This window comes from Orbilia oligospora, assembly GCF_000225545.1.
Source record: "Orbilia oligospora ATCC 24927 unplaced genomic scaffold scaffold00140, whole genome shotgun sequence".
NCBI lineage: Eukaryota > Fungi > Ascomycota > Orbiliomycetes > Orbiliales > Orbiliaceae > Orbilia > Orbilia oligospora.
This window is the reverse complement of record NW_011645697.1, coordinates 77,990-93,557: the sequence shown is the minus strand read 5'-3', so window position 1 is coordinate 93,557 and position 15,568 is coordinate 77,990. Positions and strand designations below refer to the sequence as shown.

General features: G+C 44.4%; 9 protein-coding genes across 9 annotated transcripts; 4 read left to right on the top strand and 5 right to left on the bottom strand.

Annotated features, from left to right (window-relative positions):
* Positions 1-61: 61 nt before the first annotated feature.
* On the bottom strand, positions 62-1,843 carry AOL_s00140g32 (uncharacterized protein; the record flags this gene model as incomplete). The annotated part of the gene is made up of 5 exons (XM_011127273.1): positions 62-406; positions 488-1,017; positions 1,071-1,345; positions 1,405-1,685; positions 1,754-1,843. 5 exons carry the CDS (start codon positions 1,841-1,843, stop codon positions 62-64), a joined length of 1,521 nt encoding a protein of 506 aa, XP_011125575.1.
* Positions 1,844-2,637: 794 nt separating this feature from the next.
* Positions 2,638-3,369, bottom strand: AOL_s00140g31 (uncharacterized protein; the record flags this gene model as incomplete). Its single annotated transcript, XM_011127272.1, has 4 exons — positions 2,638-2,719; positions 2,790-2,843; positions 2,902-3,072; positions 3,191-3,369. The coding sequence occupies 4 exons, from the start codon at positions 3,367-3,369 to the stop codon at positions 2,638-2,640; spliced, it is 486 nt and encodes a 161-aa protein (XP_011125574.1).
* Positions 3,370-4,388: 1,019 nt separating this feature from the next.
* On the bottom strand, positions 4,389-6,050 carry AOL_s00140g30 (uncharacterized protein; the record flags this gene model as incomplete). Its single annotated transcript, XM_011127271.1, has 3 exons — positions 4,389-4,584; positions 4,674-4,959; positions 5,018-6,050. The coding sequence occupies 3 exons, from the start codon at positions 6,048-6,050 to the stop codon at positions 4,389-4,391; spliced, it is 1,515 nt and encodes a 504-aa protein (XP_011125573.1).
* A 1,700-nt stretch (positions 6,051-7,750) lies between these two features.
* AOL_s00140g29 (uncharacterized protein) lies at positions 7,751-8,250 on the top strand (the record flags this gene model as incomplete). Its single annotated transcript, XM_011127270.1, has 3 exons — positions 7,751-7,842; positions 7,901-8,207; positions 8,242-8,250. The coding sequence occupies 3 exons, from the start codon at positions 7,751-7,753 to the stop codon at positions 8,248-8,250; spliced, it is 408 nt and encodes a 135-aa protein (XP_011125572.1).
* A 14-nt stretch (positions 8,251-8,264) lies between these two features.
* AOL_s00140g28 (uncharacterized protein) lies at positions 8,265-8,657 on the top strand (the record flags this gene model as incomplete). The annotated part of the gene is made up of 2 exons (XM_011127269.1): positions 8,265-8,534; positions 8,583-8,657. The coding sequence occupies 2 exons, from the start codon at positions 8,265-8,267 to the stop codon at positions 8,655-8,657; spliced, it is 345 nt and encodes a 114-aa protein (XP_011125571.1).
* Positions 8,658-8,712: 55 nt separating this feature from the next.
* AOL_s00140g27 (uncharacterized protein) lies at positions 8,713-9,045 on the top strand (the record flags this gene model as incomplete). Its single annotated transcript, XM_011127268.1, has 1 exon — positions 8,713-9,045. The coding sequence occupies one exon, from the start codon at positions 8,713-8,715 to the stop codon at positions 9,043-9,045; it is 333 nt and encodes a 110-aa protein (XP_011125570.1).
* Positions 9,046-9,566: 521 nt separating this feature from the next.
* AOL_s00140g26 (uncharacterized protein) lies at positions 9,567-11,339 on the top strand (the record flags this gene model as incomplete). The annotated part of the gene is made up of 1 exon (XM_011127267.1): positions 9,567-11,339. The coding sequence occupies one exon, from the start codon at positions 9,567-9,569 to the stop codon at positions 11,337-11,339; it is 1,773 nt and encodes a 590-aa protein (XP_011125569.1).
* Positions 11,340-11,989: 650 nt separating this feature from the next.
* Positions 11,990-12,906, bottom strand: AOL_s00140g25 (uncharacterized protein; the record flags this gene model as incomplete). Its single annotated transcript, XM_011127266.1, has 4 exons — positions 11,990-12,428; positions 12,495-12,537; positions 12,606-12,692; positions 12,759-12,906. 4 exons carry the CDS (start codon positions 12,904-12,906, stop codon positions 11,990-11,992), a joined length of 717 nt encoding a protein of 238 aa, XP_011125568.1.
* A 1,855-nt stretch (positions 12,907-14,761) lies between these two features.
* AOL_s00140g24 (uncharacterized protein) lies at positions 14,762-15,500 on the bottom strand (the record flags this gene model as incomplete). The annotated part of the gene is made up of 2 exons (XM_011127265.1): positions 14,762-15,143; positions 15,361-15,500. 2 exons carry the CDS (start codon positions 15,498-15,500, stop codon positions 14,762-14,764), a joined length of 522 nt encoding a protein of 173 aa, XP_011125567.1.
* Positions 15,501-15,568: the final 68 nt, after the last annotated feature.

The window sequence follows — 15,568 nt, the reverse complement described above, 5'->3', positions numbered from 1 at the left end:
CAATTTTATTCTGGTATAGGATATTCGAAAATATGGTAGTAAATAGAACTTGAATACATATTTATGCATCATCCGAAGGCGTCCAAATTATATCTGACTGTAAGATCTTGAAATTGTCGTCTTTTATGCGGGCTCCTTCAAGGCTCATTTTTGAGTAGAAGACGGCTTGGTTCTTCCGTCGAAACCTATATAGCATTATCTCAGGATTATTTAGGTTTGACCCAGCTAACAAGCAAAGCAACCTAGGATGGTCTTTAAATAATTTTATGGCGATCGGAATTGCTTTCTTCTGTTGAAATTCAATGAGATCTTCATCTAAAATAGTTAGTAGCCATAACAATTTCAGTTGGTCTTTTCCAGATCTGGGTACGAGGCGAAGTTGGTCTTCCTTCCTGCAAGTAACAAGCTAAAATCTCCCGCAAGATTTTATATTTGTCAATATAAAAAAAATAATCTTCAATGCGAATGGTATAGAAACTCTACTTACGAAGGAATCAGGGATGGCTAACTCGGTGAGGTGTTTGAACCCGGGGATCCAGGAAGGCTTTATGTTGGGCGCCAGGTCTACATCAGTACCGTCTGGATGAACTGGATGCCAGTAAAGGCGTTTTAGGGAGTCTCTATGGTGACTAATCGCCAGTGCCATACTATCGACATCCTCGCAGTCATCTTCAAGGATCAATTCCTCCAAGCCTTTGAAAGACTTTAGAATTTTCTTGATCTGCGCTTCATCTCCGGATTCAATGAGATGTAAGACCCTCAAACTGATGCGTTGATGTTTGAAACAGCGGCTCAGACTAGGTAGCCCGTAGGAACATCTTAATTTTAAAGTATCCAACTTTGTGCAATCGATGGCTCTTGTGAGCCAGGGGGATTTGGTGAAAAAACTTCCATCAAACTTTTGGAGTGAGAGATACCGTAATGATGGAAGTAGGTAGCCGCTATCCGAGGTCGGTTTCAATTCAGTTTGACTAAAACCCAAGCGAAGGTGTGCATGTATAAGAGCACCCCAGGTATCTTCGTCGTATTCCGGGAGGATTTCACTCCCCGAGACGGGTGGAAAACAATACCTCTCCAGTATGTAATATAGGCCTTGCGATGGCCCCAGAGAGTCGCTGCTGACATTTGGATCATTTGGAATATAAACTCAATCCACGGCATGCGGTTAACCTCGACCGTGTGTATGTGTTTAAGTTTCGCTCGCAATGGGATATCCTCAAGGTCTAATTGATACGCCCCAGTTGTGCCGCCGTCTTTGCTCGGACCCCAGAACCCTTCTAACATCTGCTGGTCTTTGAATAGTTGCTCTAGTATCAGAATTGACATCTTCAGGTTTGTAGACCAACTATATTAGTTGTATTAGAAGTATTCTCTGAATCACAAACTTGGTTTAGAAGATCGTACATAAACGAACGCAGCGTGTTTTTAGGGATACTGCGCAATATTGAGAGTATGATCTGATTTTGAAGTACTGGGACGGGTGCAGTAGTAATCTCTCCTTTTACCACGAAATGCTGAACGTATTTTAAGCCGGTATGGTTCTGGTGCTGAAGTGCCTGTGTCTGAATCGGGTCCAGCCCTAAATTACTACTCAGAAGGATACGAATTGTCCCATAAAGCAATGGCTGACAATATGAACGAAACTCTTGACTAGTTATACAGAGTCGGGATAAAGTTTGCGAGTCCTAACGCCGAATATTTAAGTGCCCTTCCTTGTAACAAGGTTTTAACTAGTTTTTAGAGATCAACTTACCATCTGTTTTAGTACTAATAGGAGGACCTCGGGGGGCAGACTTGACAGGCGGGAATTTGGATATCCCTGGTTGGAAGATGAATCGGCCATTTTGGTATGCGTGTATCGAAGATGATCATGAACGCGACGATAGTTGCACTAGCTTGAAATTCGCAACTGTTTTTGAACGATACAAGATGGGTGTATCTTTGGCTGATAGATACTTAGAATTTTTTAGTATGCATACGAATACGCGCGTATAGCTATAAAAGCGATTGATTGACATCAAAACTCAGGTTCAGCGCACGTCGTAACGATATCTAAAATTATAAAAGCGGGGTGTATTGCCTCCGAGTCTGCACCGATATAATAGGTAGGGGCTGCCACGTGAGAAGTTTTTGGTTTGCAGGCTGGAGTTATGTACGCTAAGAACAAACTCGCCTAAGCAGCCAACGGGACGGAATCTGATGCATATTTCGATAATGCAATGGACCGAGCCAGTCTACCACTTATGCGACCTGCCTTTTAGCTCTCGGTTTCTCTCTTATTTTCTTTTTTAATTTTTTTGCAGCTAGAGATTAAGGTGTTTTCCTGATTAAGATTTGTTTGAGGAAACTTTCCATTCATGTATTGATCATGATCCATTACGGATTCATCGTGAGAAATTTGTGTCTCATAACGAGTGACTAGTATACATCATTAAGCATTATCTGAGCGAGCATTAGACTATCCTATTATGAATAAGTTATTAGACATTATTTTTCATGTATCCAGTGGTGATTATTAGAAATTAAGCGTAAGGCTATATGTTCATAACAACCGCATTTTGTTTTGCGTAGGGTTGTTAGAGTGGTTGGTGTGTTGGTTGGGTTGAGGTTGAGCGCGGATGAAGCTGGGTAAGCGACTCAGGCAGTATCGAGCGCGATGTCTTTAGCATGGCTCTTCCTGTGAATGGCAATACAGCTGTAAACGAAAAATACGGCACAGCTATTGTGATGAAGATGTTAGCAATGCTACGAATTAAATGTGGATTATCATAGTAAACATAGGAACCTACTTCAATCCGAGAGTAATGATGAAGATTGCAGGGAGCCATGCAATATCATGCCATCTATATTCCTGGTTAGTTGTCAAGAACAAAGACCTTTTGAGATTTTGAATTGGCTTACTCGTAAAGCAAAGCCGTCACGATTCCTTCGGCGATTACACCAATGGCGAAGATGAGGTATGTTCCCAAGGCGAGAGCTGGTGAGAAGTAGGAATATTTGCAAACAAACATGAAGATGATGGACCATAGAAAGACTATAGCGGGTCCGGGAATCATGACTACCCATCCCGTCCTATGTTACGTTGATCTGTTAGCATTGGTTGACAATACTTTGGGGAGAAATGTGTTGTTTTGTTGTATTTTGGCAATGGTGACACAGGCGATGGATTGGGGATTCAGAGCTGGCTTACCCTTCGCCGTAATCATTTCCTGGCTCGTTTGCATCTGTGATGTTGATGATTATAGAGACGACGAGAGTGACGATGGAGTGCACAAAGGTTGAGAGTGTAAGTCCAAATGGTTTTCCGATACCAGCGCCGCTCCAGGCAGTTGCGGTCTTTGGGGAAGTGAATCTCGTAAATTCGAACATTGTGGTGGCGGTGAATTCGAAAGCTAGTTTGCTAAGACAAATTTAAGAAGATGAATTTTCTTGGGTGTTAAATGTCGGAAGTGGTTCAATGGACTAAGTTTAAAATAATCAGATGAACTATGATTAATTAATCAGGAACAAAGAGGGATTTATATGCGGCTCTCCATTGATTCAGAACAATGTTCCAGCATGTGTGCATTCAGGCGAATAAGCCTTAAGGTTGTCGCTTGTTCGGGACAACCACGTCTGCCACGGCGCCAAGTGTTGGTATGCTCGTACGGTTTGTACAGCCCACCTTCCAAGACTTTGATCTGTGACTATTCGTGTCTTGCAAACCTGTCGGTTTTCTTAGTCAACGAGGTTTTCACATAGCCTCGCTCGTTTGTTCGGTAGTTGGAGGGCTTAAAGTAGATCCACACATGATAGTTGTAGATTTTGAGTTTCCCAAATCGTTTGCTTCCAGGGTCTATCTTACGAGGCGTATACTTTGGGACTGGGTCTCTATGAAGGTATGTGAGTACGTAAGAACGGATACATTCTGTTCTGAAAAAGTGTATGCATATGATCTTCCGATGAATCAGAATGGGCGATTATATGAACTTTATTTATTTTTTTGGCCTTTGAGAATAGAGTAGTGGAAATTCATAGGGTCAAAGGAATGTGAAAATGATATCAGCCCAGAGTTGGACTTGTCGGCTTTGGGCGACGAAAACGACGGTCACACGAGTCTGATCCACGACGAAAGTGTTGCATGGAAAGTGGATCTTGTCTTCATCAAGACGCCAAGAGAGCCGGTCAGTTGTACCGAACTTTTTGGATCGGGGTTTTTGGGTCTTAATAGTGTTCGCTATAGGAATTTATTCCGAGAAGGGTCTTGTGTGGGGAATTGAGATCGTATTCTTGTTCCGAATAAGTCTTTTTGTGTATATACAGGGCTTTTATTTTATTTTATTTTATTTTATAGCGCATGGAAAAAGGATGGTGACTTTTCCTTCGAATCTGGGGGTATGAGTAAGGAATTACCTCAGCCCGTTGTTCAACATGTTTGGGGCATTGTTTGTTCCGCGGACGACACCACGGATTGCCTTTGATAAGATCAACTGCTTCATGCCTCTGGGGTTCAACTTGAGATTTGGGTTCTTGACAAGTTCCTCTGCAATCATGCCGGAAACCGCAGGGCATGCCATAGATGTGCCTTGCATGGAAGTAATGGATCTACAAATTATATTAATCGTTAGCACTATCCTGCCGCATTTTTTTTTTTTAAAAAAAGCATGCTGAGATCGGCAACGGTATGGACATACTGCGGACCACGGTTGTGGGAACTTATAATGGCAACACCTGGTGCATGGATATCGACACATCTACCAAAATTGGAGAAACGAGCGCGGTTGTCGTTGATGTCGGTAGCACCGACGGTGATAATTGGGATTTGGGCGGAAAATCCGGCTGGCCAGAAGTTACAGGCGTCGGCGTTGTCGTTACCTGCTGCGACGGAAAAGTGCATTCCTGCTTGGATACCCTTTTCCATAGCTCTGAGAGCGCCAGTGGCTCGACCGTTTCCGCCAAGAGACATGCTGACAACAGATCCTGTGATTAAATTAGTGATTGTTTCATTTTTTGAATAGGTAGGGGAGGAAATACCGACCTTTGAAGTTAGGATCCTTCATACGCTGGAGGTGGCGTCTGTACGCGAATTCAAGGCCACCAAGTATAGCGGCGAAGGTTCCAGGGCCTCGACCGGGTAGAACTTTGGCACCGATAAGGTTGACATTCTTGGAGACACCGAATCGTGTACCGCCGATAGTGCCGGAGCAATGGGTTCCATGACCACCATCGTCGTTGAAGTTATTACCGTAGCCAGTGAACCCCATTGATGCTCGACCCCCAAATTCCGTGTGTGCGGTGTTGATACCGGTATCAAGAACATAGACATCTACACCCGCGCCACCGCTCTGGTCGAAGCGATAATTGTAATTTAAATCAGTGGCGCGACGTCCCTGGGCGTTCACTCGATTGGCGCTCGAGACTCTTTGGAGGTTCCATGGGGCAGTGTTTTGTGTTCGGATACGTCCGTTCTGGCGTTTCTCGAAGATATGTTCTTCATCCCATGAGGTAAGATTGTATGCCGCTTCCACGGCAAGATCTTCCTCGTCCTGGGGCATAACACTGGCATATACCAACCCGTTCTTTTCCAAGGAACCAATATTCTCTGCATCCGCCATACCCTCTGCTTCGGACTCGCTCATCTTCATTGTAAACGCTCTAATACTCTTTCCGAAGGTATCAATGCGGATGCCCTCTTCGGTTTGAAACCTGATATAAGAGCTGTCACCGAGTTGTTCGTCAAATGCGAGAAATTTATGAACATCACGTGTCTCTTTGACTCTAGTAGCGTTATACCCCATCTCATCAAATATCACTGGCCATGGTCGTTTTTCATCTTCGGTCATGGCGACTAGGTATTCGGAGATTGGGTCGTCGTCTTTGGGGTCCTTGGCATGGGATTGAGGAGTGAGACATGGCTTTGTGGCTGGTGGGAGGGTTTTTATGTTATGTGCTATAGCAGCGATTTTATCACCAGAGCGGTACCAGCGTTTGGTTGGGGTTTCGGTGGGGAAAGTAGAAGCGGATTGAAGTGTGGCGAAAAAGAGGGTAGTGGAGAGAATGATTGACTTCATTTTAGGATACTGCGGTAAGTTGAAACAAAAAGAGAGTGGTGAAATGGTCGCACAGCGACGATTGTAAAAATATCAAAAAAAAAAAAAAGAAAATTGAATTGAAAAGAATGAAAGTCACGACTAGCGCGAGTGAGCAGAAGAGCGAACACTAAGAGAGAGGCGGTGAGTGATGCCGTTGATGGTAAGAGAATCGACCCTAGTGGGGACGGTGGCACAGACTTTATACCCCATGATACCCAGGGCCGTCTTCTCTTGATGTTCGCAAAAATTTTCAATTGTCTCTTGAGTTAATGCCCGTGTCGGGGAATTTTCGATGTTCCCATATCCCCAGGCCCCTCATACAGGTCAGCAAAGAAGCTTGGAATGCCTCAAATACGTACACTATCCAGTGCATTCGATGTCAGCCTGTACAACCCCTCGAAAAAGGCAGATACTTAAATTGGAAGTCGCGGAGTTTATTGATTAAGCGGTAACAGGTACCGTTGATTGAGGTGCAGGTACCCGCGGATGGCCTAGTCGGATAAGTAATTCAAATCGGGCCTCAGGAGAGCCTTAGTGACAATGCCGGCAGGTGGGGACATGTTCAAGCGCTCTTGGAGGAGCTTGGGAGGTTTGTTCCCCTCGTTTCACTTGCGAGAAATGTGTGGTTTTTGTGGCTTTATGATGCCAAGACTTCCCCCATTGACTGTCGAGTTCAACAATGCCCAGATCTAACTACAGTTCAATCCGACACTGTTACACCGGCAAGAGAGATTCACTGAGCTCCTTTGCAAGATACGATTGCATTGGCTGGAAGCAAATCTTTTGCGGATTCAGAGTGAGACGGGGTGAATGAGATCGATCGAGGTTCTGTTTGAAAACGCGTTTGAGCATCTTCCCACATGCCCTTCTGTTGTTCTTTCCTTTTTGGACTTTGAGGACAAACGAGGTTTCCACACTGATTATGGCCTACGCGGTGGCTAGTGGAAAACTGAGGGCATATTTGTGATGAAGTTGGATATCATTGTACCACGAGCCAGGGTTCTAGATGCCATAGTTTGGTAAAAGACGCAATGTAGCCTGCTCCTGGCTGCGGTGACAGCCAAAGTTAGTACCAAAAGCGCACGGCTTGCAGTCACTTGAGAATAATTATAAACCCTTACACTGGAGCAAAAGTGAAGGTGGAAGCTGCAATGAAGTTATTTTATCGAAGGTTGCCGAAGACCGATCCCACAAGAAGTTAGAACTCGATGGGATTTTCGAAATGGCCTCCGGTGTACGAGCCTTCCAAAAGGTTAAAACCTTCAAGCGTGGTAAGCTGCCCAATCGTGACGCGCTACACTACAACTCGTCCAACGAAACCTCAGGTACTTGGATCGTGATCGGAGCGCTCTTGCTAACAATCAAATTATGAAAGATCCCTCTAAGGCAACTGAAGAAAAAAAAATAAAAAATTGCCACTGACTCTACAAACGCTTCCATATGACATACTCATCCACATTTGCGGGTATCTTGCTCCAGAAGATGGACCATGGCCATGTCAAGATCCAACCTGCAACATTTGTTTCGGCCAACACAAGCTTTTAGTAGAGAGAAACAAATTGGCGAGGAAGTTTAAACGGAGACGACGGGACTTGCCGCTCAATATTAACTATTACGCTGCGATTTCACGGACGAGTAAACTCTTAAGAGAGATATCTATCCCTTTCTTATTTAGGGCGATGCGGATCGCTCCGCGTACTGGTGTCGCTTATGAGAGATTAGCCCGGGAGCTTCTGATGATGGAAGGGAAGGGGATATTCGAAAGTGTTAGGTAAGTATGTGCCTGGCCTTGAAGAGGATTTGATCGCATATTCATCAAGTTTTCATAGAAAACTGTCAATCATCTTCTCTCCTGATATCTACTTGGACGAGAATCTTTGTCAAAGGAATGAATTTCCAGTTTTCAAGCAGTCAAGCTTCCTCGTTGCATCAATAGAAATTATACTTCGTAACATCACAAGACTTGAGGTTCTACAGTGCAAGATTGACTTTGTTGAAGAAAATCTTAAGCTAAATTCTCTTCCTCTAGCTAAAGAAACAAAGATACCAGTGGAAACGCTGATGGTTTCATATGGATGTGGGTGGTTGCTTTCGCATCTTGGGCCGCAGAGGCTGCTTATCAAAGAGTCCAGTAATGTAGGTCTCTCTCTCTCCTTTTTTTCCGAAATAGATCAAATAAACTACATTAACGAGATGGAGAATTTGGCTGAATTTATTCACTCGAAGGCTATATGGTACCACATTGTGAGGGCCCAGATTGGAGTTACCTACAAGTCAACCGTCAATACACGAACTCATGCGCTGAGGATACGAGGGGCCGATCACCCAGAGGCAGACACCAAAGTTCCTCGCCTGTATAAAGATTTAACGACTTGTGGTAATTCCCTAACGGAACTTCGGATTTTCACTTTTATTATGGATAACACTGGGCTCAAGGGTATGCTATGGCAGCTCTGTGTCGAAGTGGGTTATCAGCGCTAATTTATGTCCGTTGATATCATACAGACTTAGTGCACTGTGTCCCTCGTTTGGAGCGGCTACACCTCGAAAATCACTGGCATTCTTGGTCACGACCAGACACATTAACATTATTTGTAAGGCTATATTACATAAATGAATTTAACATGCATCCTCCTTACTGATGTCATACTATCAGGATATGTCTGTGACTCTATCCTGCTTGCATAGCCTCGTCTATCTGTACATTTGGAACGATTCAGATTCCGCCCGGGAATACGACATTACAGATGAACATATCCATGCAAGCTTCGCCCAAAACTGCAGGTCCTTGCAACAGTTGGCGCTTGGGATTCATGAAAATACCGTTATATGCAACATCCTGAGAGATGAGTCTGGAAATCTGATACCCGAAAAAACACAGCTGAGAGCTAGAGACAAGCCTGAGAAAAGAGTATTACTCAGGTACTCTCCGCACCAAGGCCGCAATTTTGTCAGATCTTTTCTTGACGAATAAATCAAGATTTTAAGTTGCCAGCGGATTACATTTCGTTTCGACTGGGACTCTGCATACACAAGGCGGTAAAAAAATTAGGATCATACCAAAAAAATCCGCACTAGCTATCCTTGTTTTAGCAGCATGAATGCACATGCATTGTCGGCCTTGTGGGCTCCAATTCTGACATTCACCGACGTTGTTTCCGCCATTCCGACACCCGCATAGAAATGTAGTTGGAGCTTCTAGCATAGCTCCCAACGCATCAGCTTTCCCAATCGAGACTCGTCGGCTTGGACCTGCATATCTCGATAAGATAATCCCATTGGCTAAATAGCCAGCAGGTATTGCATAGAAATTCTATAACCCTCCGTGGGAAAACGGAAGATATGATATATTTAAAATCTGATCGCGCTTTCAGGAGTGTGTTTTCCTTCCCCTTTTTAAACTATCGTCGTTGTTGACATTTTCCGATAATATATATATCTTGAAGTGAGCACCAGAGCCTGCTATAAGTTCAAAGCGGAGCACCGACGTTCAAGATGTTTAAATCCGACTTCCAAATCACCACAATCCCAGAAATAGTGGCAGATGAACCCTCTCCGGGACTGCCTCCACAATGGGACGATTACGACATGGATCCTGGGGCAAAATCGGATCACAAACCCCCTATCCTAAATCTTTCAATTGATATCCTTGCTTTAGTTATCGAGTATCTTTCATTTCGCGATATAATTTCCCTTTCACTCACGACAAAGGGTTTCAGACATTTACGACCCGAGCCGGCCTCCAACCCGGGTTCTGCCCCACTTTCACCTCCTCTATCCCCCGGCAATGAAGCCCTGTGTTCTGCTAGAATCCATCAGAGATTCCTGGCTCATAAGTCATCTCGAACATCGACAGAAAAATGTCCTTACTGCGCACATGACCTCTGTCCGACAAGCTGCTCGTCAGCTATGTTCCTTGATACGCAAACAGGCATTTTCTTCCCCGCATCACTTTATAACAAGAATAAAGCCTTGTTTAAATACTCAGCAGAGTTTACAAAGCGGGAAACCGCACTTCTGACACCTAATAAACGCGAATCTCTCCATCTGGGGCACAACAAGCGCGAATCGTTCATGGGACACAGTAAACGCGAATCACTCCTCATCTCTCCAAAACGTCAATCAACAATGATGCATATGGCGATTAACACCCCAAAGCCCGTGGAATTCGTCTATTCAACAATTTGGTGCGAACATCACCGATGTCCTCGAGATCTTTTGGCGCAAAAGAATACCTTCAACAACGCAGGAGAGGATATCGCGAACGGAGCGGGGAAATTCCTTCTAGAATATAACAATGAATTAAGATGGGAGAGAGCACGACGTGACAGGGGTCCTAGGTATTCTCTCTGGACTAGGTGGTTGGTCGGCTATAAATCGGATACACAAGCCCAAATACAGCGTACAGCTTCCGTAGCGGGTAGTGCGCCTCGGAGAAAGAGTATTATACCTTGGCTGGACTCTCAACCCGTTCCTTCTGGTGGGAGTACCCGACGGAAGAGTCTGATCCCTTGGCTGGACCGTGATCGCGAACCTTCTCTTACGCCGCCCCCGCCACCGGGTGTGGGGAGTGGTGGGAGCGGTGGGAGGAGGAAAAGTTTGTTTTCTTGGTTGGATAAGTTTAAGGATCCTAGCGAGCTGGAAGGAGCGAAACAACCCGATCCCATCTATGAACGATCCTTTTACGAAACTTATTGCCTTCATTGTTTGCGTCCGTTGAGAATGCAGGGCGCTAGTAGGGGTCTACATAGCCATTGGCAGGGACTTAGCTGTGAATGTCGAACGGCTAGCCATGCTATTGGCGGTGGATGTCGTCGATGCGGAGTCGCTAGCGTTCGGTTTACACTTATCGAGACCTTTGACAAGATCTGGGAAAAGAAGATGGATAAGGCCGAAGGGGCTATAAAAAACCAAAGCTACTGGCTTTTCGTCGCCACGGAATGCGAGATTATCCGTGCGGCTGGTCCGGGAGCATTGGTAGAAACCAAGCGACTTCGACCTCGGAACCCCATTGCAGCTGCGAAGGCCTTAGATACCGTGAGAGGTTATGAAGTTGTTCCGCTTCCTAATTTTAGTCCCGTCGGGCTCCAGGATCTTCCGTATGAGGTTTTGAGGAGGATTGTGGATTATCTTCGGGATATGGAGACGTTTCAACGGGATCCGCATTTCTGGGCTATGCAGGCTACTTATTGCTTCCCGAAAGCGTGGCAGGGAAGTTTTGGAGACTTTAATGCTATGAATGTTCATGAGGATCCGTGTTTGTCGTAACTAAAGTGACTGGTTATGAAGTCTTGTGTGGTTCTCTTTGCTGGAACCCAAAAATGATTGTTTCAATTTGTTAAACTTTTTTTTTGTTTCGTTTCGTTTGGTTTCTTTTCGCTTGGCTTTCAATGGTTCTGGATCGCATGCGGGTTGGTTAATGGATAATGGTGCATGTAAGTATGTGTATATATTCTTTCAAGGTTCGATATCATATTTTATCAAAGCTGGAAAAATGGTTGTGAAATTTGGGTTTGCGACTTGATGGCGAAAAATGTTTTCCCTGTTGGAATTCTTGTACGTTTAATATTTTGGTTTTACTTAATTGATTCATTATGCTTTACCAGCAATTGGGGAAGTTGGCTTTGGGCAATTATCCGTAGACTAAAGATTTTGCGCCTGAGAAATTAAAGTGGCTAGACTAGGGAGCATAAATATGACTGTTGGAGGGTTAGATCCCTTTGAACAAATTCTGCGGTATACTAGCACGATCGTTTTACTTGATTTTCTTGCAGGTATTTTCTGATGTATTAAGTAGTCATTCCATTATATTATGTTATATCTCAAATTTGTACGTAGAAAGTTGCTATATTACAAGAGAATCTATCTTCGACGACGTTCGACACAAAGGCATCACAATTGAGGTAAAGATGAATACTTTAAAGTAGAATCGAAGTAGCAGCTATTAAACCAGCAACTAAACCAAGGCTAAACTGCATCTTTACACCACTATTGGGAGTCGAAGATCCCGATGGAGCAGAACTCGTTGTAGACGCAGACCTTCTAGAGCTTGTAGTCTCTGCCGCATCAGTTGTCTCTGGTGCTTCTGTAGTTTCAACCTCAGTAGTCGGAGCGGGTGTAGTAGATTCCTCAAAAGTGGTTGTGGATTCAGCTTCAAACTCCGAGGTAGATGTAAACTCGGGCTCGAATTCGGTGCTTGTTGATGGTGCGGTAAAGGATGGGGTTGTAAATGTTGGAGTATCGATATCTGTAGTTTGAGCGCCACCTAGGCCTGCGGAAATGGTGGCCCAATCTTCGAGGGAGCCGGAGCAGACAGGAATTAGGTCTGAAGCTGTGCAGATTGGAGCGTCGGTTGGGCTAAAAAGGGTGGACGTTAGAGTGAGGGTTAATGTGGCTATGGGGGGTATAGGATGGGGAATATACCAGACTTGAGTTTGTTCGGCGTCTCTGACTGGCGTGCCGGCGTCTATTTGAAGTGATAGTAAGTAAGAATTGGACATCGAAATGGTAGTTTCTGCAGATGAGGGTACTTACCGACACAGGGCTTGAAGCCGCTACAGATCTGACCGTCTTCGCAGCAGCCTCCTCCTGAGCAATAGAATCCTGTTTCGCAAGAGGTACCTATACAGTTACATTAGTATTACAAACAACAATGTCATTTTTGTGTATATGAGAGTATCGACATACAGGTTGTTGCGGACTGTTCGCAAATAACTGGACCGACGCAGACGGCTTGACGCTTTGCAATGGCCATGAAGCCTCTAAGGGGCTGGACCGCGACCGCGACTTCGACGGCGGCAAGCGCAATGAGGACAGTGGAGAATGTGGAGCGCATTTTGAACGAGTTATGTGAGAAAGTTTTTATATATAATATAGAAAAGTTTCAATTGAGGTTTATAATAAAATCAAGATTAGAAGATAGAAGGTTCTACGGCGAGGAAGAGGAGTGAATTTGTATAGAGATACTATCATAAGCCCTTTTTTCTCCTGAGGACAGGAGTTTAGTCTTTATATGTTCATTCACGTCCACTAAACAAAAACCCTCGAAGCGATCCCTAGTATAGTCTATTCTGTGTGCCACGAGAAGCCCCCTGACGCTAAATTTTGCTTAATTCCAACCGCAACTGAATATCCAGAAGTGCAAAAAGACTTGGCAATTGCATGCAAAATGAAGTCAGTCGATTTATTATCAGGCCAGCTGCAGGGCTGTATATTTGCCTTTTTGGAAGAGCTGAGTACTTCTGTATGCACGAAGTTTTGTTTTTCGAGTATGCAAGTGATTGAGTACTCATGATTTAAGGCTGCAGCTTGCTGCAGAATTTCACTATCTTTATTTTTTACTTTTCACTTTTGTTCCGACGAGCGGGCTGTTAATTGTCTTCATCTGTGCCTGTGCACTGTGTGTGTATGTGTGTGGTTGGTCGAAGGGAAATATTTTCTTCATTTGAAAGGGAGAGTGTGGCTGTGTTACACAAGTGGACCTCGCCAAGAGTTGCGCTTTGGCGGGGGAGAAAATTAGTAATACCGCGCCTTAAATTTCGAATTAATGTTCCCCACAAGGCGAGAATAAGAGTTGTCCTTTTGGGGGGGAATGAAAGCTTAATTCATTCTCGTGAGCTCATGGTTTTTTCTTTCCTTCAGTGTGTGTGCGGTGTTGATAATGTTGGTTGCATGTTAAATTTCGGGCCCAGGGGTTAGCAGAGGCCGTCGATAGCCTGGCATGAAACACAAACTCGGGTTCATATGACACCCTTAACTCTTAGTTTTGCTCTTGAAAGTGCGGACTAGTAGTTAGGCTGCTCTTGATTGGAATCTGAAAAAATCTTTGGGCATTTTGCTTTTAGATTATCCCTTTGAAGTTCTTAACGTTATAACTACGACAAATAAATGGAATTAACCTGACGATCAGTCAATTATAATATTAGCTCAGGGGCACTCAAGACAGCGGGGTCGATAACCTTAAAAAAAAGAGTAGAAAAGGAAGCTGGTGAATGATTTTGTGTCTCTGCGGCGGAGTCGGCACGGACTCATGTCTCTCGCTTTGCAGTTTTTGTGAGGCGAATATTGCGATATTGGCTTCTGGGCATCCTGGCTGGCGCTTACGGCCATCGAATCTATACTATTTTGGTTCTGACAAGGAGAAAGTTTGGATAAGTGTGGGACTAGATTTCGACTATCGAAAGTTGATAGATAGATGAAAAATGCCTATGGACAGTGATAGGTATTCTGCTATATATGCTACAGAAGAATTTTAAAAAGTTCATATATCCCGTTAGTCTCGAAGCCAGACGCCGGGTCAGCCACCAAAAAAAATATCCCGTGCGCGTTGTACAAATGAGCAGGTTTGTAGTGGGTAGAAGGGAAATAGTACATGTACACTCCTTAACCAGAATATATCTGGTCTCCTCTTCGATGTATACATAGAAAAGATATTAAGAATATAGAAGTGGGCGTATCGATATCTATTTACATTACCTAAGGAAAGGAATGGCGGTGTTAAATAGCAAGCCTCCAACCAGCAGAGAAAACTATACAGTACCTAAGTTAAGGTAAGAATAGCAACAGTCTTTACAGACATCCAAAGTATCCTCAAGCTCAAACGTCGATAGTAAGTACACACCTACATATGTACATAGTATGTATGAAAAGCTCGCAACCCGATAACTTCAGGCCAGAATATGCAAGTACGACTACAACCAATATCCGATTGTGCAAAGAACAATACCGACGGTACCCATACCGACCAGCAGAGCATTCGGCGGGCCCTGGCTCTCCTGTACCGACGACAAAATAAGTTCCGGTACGGCCATTCGCGAAGCACCAAGTGCCAAGATCGACCAGCCTAGTGCCGTCACCAGAAGAGCTTGCGGAGGATGCCATACGTTATGAGACTGAACGATCCCAACCCCGCAGGCGAAAAGAATGGTACCGTTCAGAAGTACCACCGCGGGCGAGCTTTTTGGGAAAACATCCCAGTTTCGATATTCTGAGGCTGAGAGGGCGAGGAGCGTTGGGCCCATGGTACGGGCGAGGAATCGAGTAGGCGCCATTAAACTTAATTTCTGGCCAACTCTAATTAACTAGTCAAGTTTTGGAGATGTTCAAAAAAAAAAAATTTTTTTATTTAAAAAAGGGCCGGAACTGTGCCTCTTAGTCCAAAAATTTTTGAGGGGTAGTTTGACAATTAATATTGCAATTGGTGGCGATATCGATGGGAGGATTCGATCGCTATCGATTGGTAGTTAGCGACTGCTTGACCTTTGGGATCCCGACTGACATGGGTACGAACCTTGGCGGGGTTATCGCTGAGAACTTGAACATTCCCGGTTGTGCAACCATCGGTTTGCTGCTAGTTTGGATAAAATCCCATAGCTTTAGCTTAGGCGATCCTGCGAACCCGTAGTCGGTGAGTAACATCATCCTCATCATGCTGAGGTCCTAAATGAGTCAGCTGTCTACGTCCGTCGAATTGAAGTTCCATATAGCTAACCTACCCC